This window comes from Chroicocephalus ridibundus, chromosome 2 (genome assembly GCF_963924245.1).
Source record: "Chroicocephalus ridibundus chromosome 2, bChrRid1.1, whole genome shotgun sequence".
Taxonomy (NCBI): Eukaryota; Metazoa; Chordata; class Aves; order Charadriiformes; family Laridae; genus Chroicocephalus; species Chroicocephalus ridibundus.
This window is the reverse complement of record NC_086285.1, coordinates 97,502,334-97,514,435: the sequence shown is the minus strand read 5'-3', so window position 1 is coordinate 97,514,435 and position 12,102 is coordinate 97,502,334. Positions and strand designations below refer to the sequence as shown.

Here is a 12,102-nt window from a genome sequence, read left to right as displayed (position 1 = left end):
AACACAATGTCAGAAAGACAGACGTTAAGTACAGTGACGTATGGAACATTCCACTTCTAAAGCAATTGAGAATAAAAATATTCTTTGCATGAATCTTCACAAAGTTACCAAAGGCATAATGTATCAGAGAGCAGTAGTTCTATCAGATGTTTCAAAGGTCTTTAAAAGAGAACAAGAAAAGAAACTATTTATTAGTTTTTAAAAATCTTCACACTACAAATGTAATCTTTATTGTCTGCCTCATGTTATGGGACAAAAAAATATGGCCGTACATGCCCTGAATACTACATCCACTTTCCTTCATCCAGCAAACTCGACACCAACCATTCCTGCTTTGAATAGCACACCAGGTCTCCCGTGCTCAGCAGAATTTTAAGTGCATTATCTTATGGATACCCACATTTAACTGGATAATGAAAAAAATCTGATGACTGAACCAAAATAAATATACAGCAAATTCTAAATTAGATGAAAATAAGGTGATACAAGTATCTACTGTAGACTATTTTGAGGCTGCTGAGGAGGAAAAAGGAGGAGATGGTTGTATAGTGATGTTAATTTCAAGGCAAATTTCTGAAGTGTTTCTGCAGAAACATTTGTACAAGTAGGTGGCTGTTTACTCAACTGTAAAAGTTCTGTGGCCATACACTTCACCCTGATACTACATATTGAAGTTGAGGAACTGCAGCACATCTGAAAAGCACCAGACAGTTCAGCATTTTGCATATAAACTTGTATCCCAACTGCCTTTTTTGCTGGACTTGACAACAGAACAGAACTTGACTTTTCCACTACATTAGAATTAGTGAAGTTTTGGTATCACGTCCACGATTGTAGGTGAGAGGGAAACATAGCATTTAATATTTTGCAATGGGTTTAACAGGATATTTTAAGATGTTTCCCCCAATGAATTATTTAGCAAATAACAAAATACCTTTTGGACAGATGGAAGGGAGGAGGATAAAAAGGGCAATTCTGTCACTGCAATAAAAGGCAATTCTGGCTGCAACAAATAGATTTAACAAAAATTAAGGAAAAAATGGAATTTCTGACTTGAGAAAATTTAAGGTCATTAACGTGAGACTCAAACTAGCATTGCTAGTTCTAGGCGATGTAAACAAAGATAATCAACTTAACGAATAAGGACTTTCCAGCTAACTACTTTGGTTTGAGGAGTCTGAACACGCTGTGCACATGTCAAGGAAAAACGGCCTTTTCCTATTCCAGTTTGTTGATTTTAAAAGTTAATTTCACTGTAAGAACATTGTGCTGTTCCTCCCAGGGAAAAGCAGTTCTACTAAAACATAACCATTGACACAGCGTTGGGAGAATTAATACTGGCTACATGTAGTCATTGAGTTTCGGGCTTCATTAATATACTCTGGGGAAAAGTACCCAACTGAGGTACCCAACTATGGAAGGAGTGTACGACGGCTTGTCTAGGGAGAGGACACACCCATCTTCATCACAGAAATCAGACAACTGAAATGAGACACGGTTAACACTGAATCGTTGCGGCTGGAAGGGATCTCGTGAGGTCACTAGCCCTCCTCCTGCTCAAAGCGGGGTCAAAACTGACCTTGGACCAGGCTGCTTAAGGGCTTTGTCCCAGCCGGTCTTGAACACCTCCACAGACAGAGATTCTACAGCTCTCTGAGCAACTCTCCATCTCCCTAGTTAGAAATCAATATTCTCTAAAATAGAAAATACTGGTTTTATTAACAAAAAGCTGTTTTGGTCATGAGCAGTCATATAACTCACATTAATTGCTGCCCTAATTTCTGCATGTTCCATTTCAGCATTATTTTGCTGTAGCCCTGATGGTTTCAGGGCATAAATGTAAAAAAGTTTCTAGGCAGAGGGGTCATCTTTTATTAAATGTGCCTGTTTATCTGGAAAATTAAGACAAGTTTCTGGATGGACTGCACACCAATACATCACTGACTCAACAGAAAGACTGTTTCTATGTCACATAGCTTTCACACAGTTTCCTACAGGGTTTTAACCCCTTCCTCCTTTCTCCCAATTGATGAGAACTTTCATAGTACTCTCTCCCTTCCCTGATTAACATGCTCTGTACTCCTGGGATGCCACTAACCTTTTCTTCAAAAATGGTCTACTTGATAGATACCTCACCAAACTGTAAGCAGTTGTTCTGTATTAAGCTTGGCAAATTACTGTCTCATGTTCAGATTTGAAAAAAGACTTGTATGCTTGAAGGCTTATTTGATTTTTCCAGATGCACCACCTAAGTGTCACTATCCATACCTGTACACCTTGTCTAATTTATACAGAAACTATCTCAGCCTTTTCTGCCCTTCTCATTCTTTCACTAACTCAGAAAAGCATAAATCTGAGGAAGCAGTAAATAAGGCTGTCGTGATAAGCACATTGCATCCTTATGAACACAGGGGTAAGTAGTGCTTCAAGCATGCCAACACTGTAAGGGCAGAAAAGTAAAAAAAACCTGACCTGCTTAAAACTGTGTAGAAGGTTTCACCTCTAGGCCTGTGGATGTTTGCAAATGAGGTATCTTTTTAAATTATGTCAGATTTTATGTAATTCACATATTAGGCAGGTTGTGCACGGAAACACATGGAAGTGCAATATTTTGTCTGTTTAATGAAAATTAAGGACATATGATATACAACAAGTATTTTTTCTCTGTTTAATTAATGATAAAAGGACAGATATGATACAAGAAGTCTCTCTTTGTGTGGTAAATCCTAGAAATGTACCACAATGCTTTACAGAAGGATTTTTCTCTTATTTCCCCAAAATGCTCCTTACCCACAGCAGGGTCTTGTAATCAGCAAGGAGAATATTTTTTCTTGAGTCAGTCAGCACTTACATCCCGGGACAGGATGATTACAAACCATGTAACTACAGATATTCACCCCTCCCAGACTGATGGACTCTACAGTTTAATCACATATTACTCAGAAAATAGTTTCCTTCTATCCATTTCAAATTTGTTTCTGGAACTAACAGTGATGCATTTTTATTACAACATAAATGCATGTTATTAGATGGCATGACTATATAGCTTTTTGGCTAGAGTTTTAGAAGGAAAAGATTTCTGATCCCCTTTGCACAACTGTGTATTTTGCATTAAAATTATCATTAGAAAAAAGATGTAACAAAAATACCTAAAATACATAAGTAGACGATTCTGACAACTGTGTTCAGTAACAGACTATGGAGTCATTCTCTTTGGAACAGACAGAGCCTCCATCCTCGGCTGTAGAGGAGAAAACATTTCCATGCTCCCCTCCCACCACACCAGACTGGATTCCAGTGTGGTGGTTAGGGTGTGCCTCGGGAAAAAGAGGGTTTGAATCCCCACTGGCAGCAGCAGGAACAGGACTAATTTCAAGTGGAGGACACAGCACACGCTTGTAAGGACACATGATAAAAAAAGCAAGTTATCAGTGCTGTGTGACTTCTGTTCTACTTTTGAAAGAAAGGATTTAATATCTGCTTTCAAAAAGGAGATGCTCATGGTTCTGAATCCCAAGTGGAAAGAGTTCCCTATATCTTCAGGGAGAAGTAGAATTAGGACTAGTCCATAGTATTTCCTGATAGCTTATTTTGGTGGCATCTCACAGAGCTTTCTGGAGGTTGTCGAATCAGTTCTAAGGTACTTCACCAGTATGACAGCTGAAGCTGTTACTCTCCAGGTCTTGCCACAGGCAGGGACACTGGATCTACTGATGAATCAGATCTTGAACTGCTCCAGTGTTCATTTAATTTGTTACGGTAAACTAATGCAACCTGCAGTTAAGAGTATCTAAGCTCATGAAACAGGTCGCTTATAGTGGAAAAGTCATTTTCCTTGTACGTGGTCCTGTTTCTTCCTTGTGCTACCTCCAACACCTGTTAGACTTCCCTGTGAATCAGCCCAGTCCACCAGTGCAGCAGGAGACATCGCAGCTTCCTGGGAGAGGGGCAAGGTTTGGTAAGTTACTCTTCTGTCTGATGACCTCTATCAGTGGCTGAGCAGGTCCGGTGAGTACCAAAGCTGTCATGGTGCAGGCAGCAGGAGCATGCAGCTGAGACTTGTGGAGGTGGGTGAGAATGAAGAAAATAGGAGGAGACTGGGACTCTTTCTTTTTGAGCACTAGAAGCTAATAGATTGCCTAATTGTGCCTCTTAGAAGTTGCAGGTGTGCTTTGCAGTGAGACAAGACATGCTGTTCACGGATATGAATTCTGCTATGAGGGACAGGTATATTTCACAACATGGAGTATCACAACTTTTATGGCTTTCTGTAGGTCTAAATAAATAGCCAATGACTCCATTCTGTTTTCTTGGAATGCTTAAAAATTGTGTTCAAAACCCTCCCAGGCTACCAAGTTAATATTTCTATTAGCCTTTCTAATCCAAAATTAAATACATTTATATAACTACTTACGGCTTGCTAAAGCAAGAACTGAAGTTATTACACAAGCATTACAAAACTTTACGAAAATGTGAAAAACGGTCTGACACCTCTTCAAATCTGCAATATCTAGACAGTTAAGTTATTCTAAGCTTTCTTTTGTTAATATGAACCTTTTAATGTGCTAAATGGATTCTGAGATCGCTTTTTCAGAGCACTACCTCTCAGACAAAATGTCACGCTCAAGTACATGGATGCAGTGTTTTAGATTGCTCTTTCTCTTTCAAAAGTAACCCTATTTTATCTCCTTATGATAGAAGCAGTGCACCATCTTTATTACCTCTTCTAAGTTTCTTGCATGTATATTATGAATCCTGAAATTAAGCATGATCATAGTAAGACTCTCCATTTTCTGTTAGCCAACGCAAAAATTAAAATTCTCTACTAGGATAAGGACAGAAGTATAAAAAACCATGACACCAGCACACTGACACCCATAGTAAAAGTCAATACACATATGCTTTTGCCTTTCTACAACGTAACACATCTGTGTTTACTCTAAAGCTAAAATCTAATCACATTTGGTTGGGGGGTTGGTAATTCTCTGAGACTGGCATAGACTGTTATGGAAATTCACATACTTTTATGATTGCAGATCATCTAAAGCCTTCAATATGTGATAAATGTCAAGCGAAGTCAATTCTTAGCTCTCAGTTTTGACAGTTTCCCTTTTAATCTAGATTGCTCTATAAAAGCAATTTCCTTTTTTAAAAAAAGCTAAACTTTAAACACACATAACTTTTGCCAGATTTCCCCACAAAATCTGTTAATTGTCTTTTAATTAAAATTTCTCCCCATCAGGGACTGGAGGGATTCTGGTTCTTTAACAGATTTGACTTCAAATGTGCAAGTGACAAAAACCGGTACCTCAGGATTATCCTGGCTCTCATTAGTGGACTGCCTGAAAATAAGCTGTTTTTTTGGGAAGAGTACAAAAATCCCATAGAAGAAGAGATACTTAATACTTCAGCTGTTCACTGTCTGCTTTGTGGCAGAAAGTATCTTTGTGGTCACATGTTTGAAAGGATTAGGAGATGTAAGTGGTGACCCTCTGAGTGCTTCCTACAGAGAACTCCAAGTTTGGAGGATTTTCAGTGCTCCATGGTCTGGTGACATGCAGTGCGATGCCAGAGTATGTTACCTACCTGTGGGATAGCTATCCCAATTTAAACACTACCTGCTAAAACTCTTGTTAGGACATGGCAATGTGTTTTGAAATGGCTGTTAGTTTTTTAAGAGCCAAGACTCTTGGGTAGGGGTTGTGAGCAAGTGTGCAAGTGGCTGAACTTGAAGAGCTCACTTCAGCAGTTCTTATCAGTAACTAGCAATCTAGTATCTATACTTTATCTAATACAAGTGTCATTTAAATAAATTTAACTAGGTTTGAGTTAACATCCCCAGGGACCACATTACAGCTTTTAAAGATATTGTTCCAGGCAAGCAGTATTTTCAGATTGGCAGTTTTCAGATTTTCAGATTAAGGGCTGAGAGATGGTAAAAAAAAAAAAAGTGTATTCTAGAGCATGACGTGATAGCTTTTTAATAAACTGGCAAATACATATGTACTTTTATCTCCCTACTGTCATGCTGTATCAGGGTCCTGCTTTTTCAGGTCTTTTTCAGGGCAGGAGGACTGGTAGAAATGCAACTTGTTTATTACATTTCCAACTACAAAAGAAAATCGTACTTTTCTGTTTAGAAAGTCTTATACAGAATAGTGTTATAATTAGAGTAAGTTTTGTGTTATAGTGATTGGAGTAAGTCTGAAAACAAGGTCTGAATTTATAAGTAGGTAATTTTTACTTTCAGCTCAGAAAGTTTCTATACTGTGATGTACTAGAGGAGGTACTTGTCCCAGAACACGGTGAGAGCAGCAGTTCAGCTCAGTGGTTGTAGTGGTACTCACTGATTCCATAGTTAAACTCATTCTCCCTAACCTCATTTTTCAGGAAATTACAGCCAGATCAAATGGAGTCTTTAAAACAAAGTTATTTTAAAATTGATTTGATGTTTTCCTACTTACAGTGGTAGGCTTGGTAAAACAGCAGAACAGGAGAACTGATTAAATTTACTGATGGTTTAGAGTCCAATTCCATGCCTTTTATGTACTAGGGTAAGCTCTCTGTCTTTAGTGGACAGCTTCTGAATACATAACAGTAGCCATGTTAATATGTATATATTTATGTGTTCTTGTTGAACATACAGCTGTCTATCAGAACAGTAATCTGATGATTTTCAGTTTACGATATAAAACATCATCGTTCAGTTACATTTAAATTAAAAATGGAGTTCTAAGCATACCAGAGTCGCTCCTCTTATTTTCACTCTGTGCATGAGAGGAGCTTATTTAGGGGGATGATAACTTTAAACCATTTTTATTTTTGTATTTTCTAATATTGTTGTATAGCTTCTGTTTTTAAGCACAGCAAGAAACACAAAGTGTTAAGTATACGTATGAGAGCTAGTTACATAAAATGAAGGTTGCCAGTAGCATTGCTGCAATATTCACAATTAGAGATAAAATCAATATATTTAATAATTTAACTCTTAAATACCATTGCAGAAGAGGAAGTTCAGGCTTTAGTTTCTAAATGGTACCAAGACCTGCTGCTGCTACAACGATAGAGAGAAAGGAAGCAAAAAGCATTCGCTGTGTATCTCTGTAGTTTACAAGAGAGTTTACATCAATTCAAAATGTAAGACAAACTATGATGCAATTCTCAGTCATTTACTATACTTCATCACGCATGTCTGAAGTTGTTTCACAAATAATGTAAGCAAATATGCTTTTACCATAATATTTAGCATAGTTTCATTCTTTAATTGTCCTCTGACAAAATCAGACACTTCTACTTTTTTTGTCCAAACCATTCTCTTATTGTCTTTTAAGCTTGCAAGCTGTCATGGGCAAGCATTTTGTTTCATCAATTACATCTTTATGTTGAATACATTCTTTTAAAAGCTTCCTGGTGCTGTATAATCTATAAAAATAATGGTGTGTACGTTAAGGGAGAGGAACTGGTGGCATTTTAAGATCAGTGTGAAAGATTCTCTCCCAGGTTAAGTGATAGTAATTAAAAAGACAGGAGACCTGGAGACAAGTCTGCACAAGAGCCGGCGATGGATCTGAACCTGCACCGCAGCTATTGGGAATCACTGGGCAAGGACATCTAACTGAATAATGCTGTGTAAACCACTAAACGGCATTGGTTTTGACACATGAATGTTACCGTTTAATACACATAATAATCCTCAACATGAAAAATCTGCTGCTGCAGCAAAGACTGACGTGTTTTTCAGTGTCATAACTGCATGGGAGGAATAATTGTGTAAGGCTAATAAAAGTGATGTAATCAATTTGCAATCATGCTTTCCTGTAAACTCACTTTTAATTTCACATTTTGTAAATACAGGCATTATATCCCAAAAGCATGCGTCTCCTTCTGTAGACATGACTGACAAACCCTATGTGCAATGTGCTTCCAAAACAAACATGACTCAATACCTTTGGGTCGTAACTCATACAAATGATGAAGATGATGTTTCTTGGTAATGTTCCTGAAGTGTATCATAGAGAAAGTAGCAATTTGTATGTTGGAGAAACATAATCAAAACTGGGTTTATAAAAATCTGTATGCTGTGTGGTAATTGTGCCTTCTTGTAGGATACACACAGTTACTCAAACTAGTTGATCACATTGCTATACTTAAACAAATTTGTTATATATAAAATAAACACAATTTTGACATCTAAGGTTTTACCAGACCAGCGTGTCTTTCAGCGTGAGCACTGTGATAGCTACTTGTGACATAAAGCACGCGAAAGAAAAACAAACGATGTGATTTGTGGAACTTACAAAATCCCCTTTTTGTTTAATTTCACAGTGATGGAATCACAGATGTGGATAAGTTCATGGCTGGCACAATGTGAAGTGTATTTTCATGTTGGCCAGGCACAAGGCTCTCAGCAGAAATTACCAGTAATATAATGGGGAGTCCCCAGATCCTAAGCTGACTCCTGCAAGTAGTTACAAACCTCTTGGCAGAGATCCTCTTACCTCAAGTTTGCTAATTAACCAAGGGAATAATTCACTATTTCTCTTTCTGTTTCACAATGTCAGTTTATTTAAAATAGAAACCATTTTGTGCTGAGCTATGGCACGAAATATGTGTCGCACGAAATATGTGTCTTCCGAAAGGCTGAAAATAGGCAGTAAAAGGCTGCTAAAAAGGGGTTAATTAGGAAAGTGAACAGTCAGAGCAGTAACAAGTGCTACCTCCAAACCTGTGCTGGAAGTGGTGTGTACTAAAGGTATTAACCTATCAGACTGCCAGATGCATGTTACTTGTTTGGAGTTAAAAATTAAAATAAAACAAAAATCCCACAAAAACTGGATACTCGGCATATAATATATTCAGCAAAAATATTTAAAATTCATGGATGATCTAGTCCCTGATTGGCTGAGCCAATTCAAGATCGGATAAATTATAAAATAGAGCATTAAGGGCTTGTTGACTGGCTATACTCTGAATAGGTCAGCAGACTAGAATTATCGAGCATTTCATTGTGTCACAGCTTTCCTAAACCAGAAAAAGCAGATTACTCAGCAATTAACTAAGGACTTTATAAGGACTTCCGGAGATCAAGATTGAATAAGGTACTGCAGAAGAAAGTGCCCAACAATCAATGTTTCTCCCTCAAAAAATGCAAAGCCCCCATTTAATTTCTGTTTGAACTGGCTCGCTCCAGAGCTAGTCAGCAACAATGAATGTGATTGCTAGAAGATCAACGAGCTGTTTCTTGTCCGATTCCTGAGGTTACACATTTCCTGAGACTCATTTTTTTCTTTTCCTTATGGAATTGATCTGCACTGCTGAAGTCAGTGAATGTGTACACTGACTTTGACATAATGTTGAGAAATTACTCCTTCCTCCACTGAAATCACTTGTGAGAAGAACTGCAAAAACTGTTTATCACACAGTATCAAAACCCAGTTTAAGAAATCATGGATTGTCTCATAATACTGGAAACTGTCCGCAGGCTTAAGTTTGGTGTGAGCTTCAGAAAAGTTTTAAAGGCTGAAGGGTTTGGGGAAGGTGTTTTTAAATAGAAAAGATTTTATACGCATTTAAATATATATAAGTATATAATGTTTTATATCTGCATCCGCATATACACACACGTGCACACATGCACAGAGACATCCTCTCCATGCTGGAAAATCCAGACTGCTATCTCTAGGAGACCTTGAAAGAGTTGTCAAACGTGATCATGCTAGGCAGTAACTTTTCACAGTTGCGGTGCAGTTTAGTTTAGTGCATTAAGCACTATGGTTCTTACTCCCTCTCCTAGAGATAAGCCCACCAGAAAAGGAAAAGGAACTATGTAACTGCCACAGATTGAAAACAAGCGTTACAAGAGCATCATTCAGAAAGAGGAAAGGTTTGGGTCTGTGCTCTGCCGTGTGCACAATGGCTTTTAATTGCCTGGAGAGAAAATCTGCTGAAAAATGCAGAAGTGTTCCCCTCACCTGATGGCTCATGTGAAAATAAGCAAACTAACTGGCAGTAATGAATACTTTGTAGCTATGCTACTGTTATAGTTCATGAAATATTACTAAGAATAATTTCTGAGGAAAAAAAAAAAAGACAACCATTTTTTCCAACCCTTTTTTGACCACTTCAGCTACCAAAATCTTTCTAAAAGAAGTAATCCAAGACATATTGCATCTAAAGGCTATACATATGTCATATACACACTGACTCTGAATCTCTTCTGGGACTTAGTTTTGGAGCATAAGTTTCTACATCATGATCAAGGGGCAGATGTCACCAGCTCGGGATGGGTGTGTGGAGCTGCACAGTGCTGTCACACGATGCAGAAATAGAGGCTGCACTACCCGCTGCAACTGGGGGTGGGCGGTTAGTACAAACTCACATCAATACGCCTTTTCCGTCCCCTGACCCTGTTCCCCACAACTCAATCTCTGAGGTTACATCATCATTTCACATTTAACTCCTAGTTCCATTTAGCTCAACTGAAAGAAGTCCAAAATGCAAAATTGTATTTGAGCTGAACACAACAGAACCCACAGCTGTTAAATTGTGCTCATTCGAGCGCTAATCCCTTGCTCAGTGACAGATCAACCCCAAATGAAAATCATCATTAGCCAGGCTTGTGCATGTAGGTGCACATACAGAGCTCAGGTATGGCATAATGTCAGGTACAAAGCAAGCTGCTGAGGGCAAGCTTGGAAAAAAAATGAACTGCAAGACGGTTCGATCAGAAAGTGTCAGCATGTACAAGGCTTTAAGTTTAGTGATTTTAAACACAGCTTTAACTGAATCTCGGTTAAGTGTTGTTTCTTAGTTACACACCCGATTGGAGACAGCATGAGAACTATACGACCAGTGTAGCTGTGTACACGGAGGGGACACAAGCTCCACGCTACAGGGGGATGAAAGAAGAGGCCTGAAACTCGGCGCTCAAACGCCTGGAACGAAACTGCCCGCCTGAGGGCCACCGGAGCCCCCCGGCTCAGCAGCAGCCGCCACCCGGCGCCCAGCCCTTCCCTGGGCTCGGCACCTTCCAGCCCCGCCGGGGGCGGGACTGACGAGGAGGAGACGGTGGGTAGAAGCGGTGGGAAACGCGGTGGGAAGCCAGGCGGGAAGCAGCGACGGTCCTGGGGCCACTGAGAGGACGGAGGCGGCCACCGGGGACCCGACGCCCGGGGTCAGGTAACAGACGCCCCGCCCCGCTCGCGGCCACACCCCAAGCATCTCCCCCCAGCGCGCGCGCGCCTCGCGAGCATGCGCAGAGGGGGACGGCAAGGCCGCGGCGGCGCATGCGCGCTACCCGCCCCGCTCCCATTACCTGCGAGCCGCCCGGCGCTGTGGCTTTCTTTTTCTTGGCGGGGCCGCCGGTGCCCGGGCTGGCTGGGCGCTTCTTGCTACGGGATGGGGCGCCGGCGGGAGAAGAGGCGACCGCGGGGGTCAAGCTCGCCATTTCTTTCCCCTCGCCGCCCCCGGCCCGAACGCGTCGGGAGAGAAAGCCGTTCCCCCCCACCGCCTCCCCCGCGCACCCCCCCCCCCCCCGGCAGCCCACAGCGGGCGCGAGGGAGCCCCCGCGCAGGCGCGGTGGCGGGCTGCGGGCGGGCATGCGCAGTGGCGGCCGCGCGATTCTTCCCTCCCCCCACCTGGCCGGGCTCTGTGGGGGAGGCCGTGAGGGGATGGGGGGTGGGTCGGGCGTCAGTCACGGCGGTTTGGTCACCGCTCACGAAGGTTTCCACCACGGGCCTGTGAGGCCGGTGCTTTAGCAGCTGGGGCGAAGCTGGTAGGAAGCAGCCCGCCTCCTCATTGCTTCCTTCCCCCCCGCCCCTCCTCCTCGGGCTGCGGTAGCCCGGGCCCCTTTTCGGAGGCCTGGCTTGTGGCGGCGGTGCTCAACGGCGCGTACCTCGCCTGGTTGGGCGGCCCCGGGCTGGGCCTGGTCCCCGTGTGCGTGGGAGGTGACAAAATGTGGCAAGCTTTGGGTTTGCTAACCGTAGTAGGTAGTGAGCGTGCAAGGGTGGGAAGGGCGCTGGCGCCGCGGCCCGTACCTCACAGAGGCTTTTGAACCCTGCAGCATGCAGTCATTTGGGAAGTGTAAAATAAAAAGCCGTGTAA

General features: G+C 41.5%; 1 protein-coding gene across 1 annotated transcript in view; it reads right to left on the bottom strand.

The window, feature by feature from the left end:
- INO80C (INO80 complex subunit C) overlaps positions 1-11,524 on the bottom strand; it is a 32,056-nt gene extending 20,532 nt beyond the window's left edge. Inside the window, exon 1 of the mRNA XM_063326268.1 lies at positions 11,315-11,524. Coding sequence (XP_063182338.1) covers positions 11,315-11,446 — 132 coding nt within the window. The 5' untranslated portion in view covers positions 11,447-11,524. The remainder of the gene's footprint in view (positions 1-11,314) is intronic.
- Between the last annotated feature and the right edge of the window lie 578 nt (positions 11,525-12,102).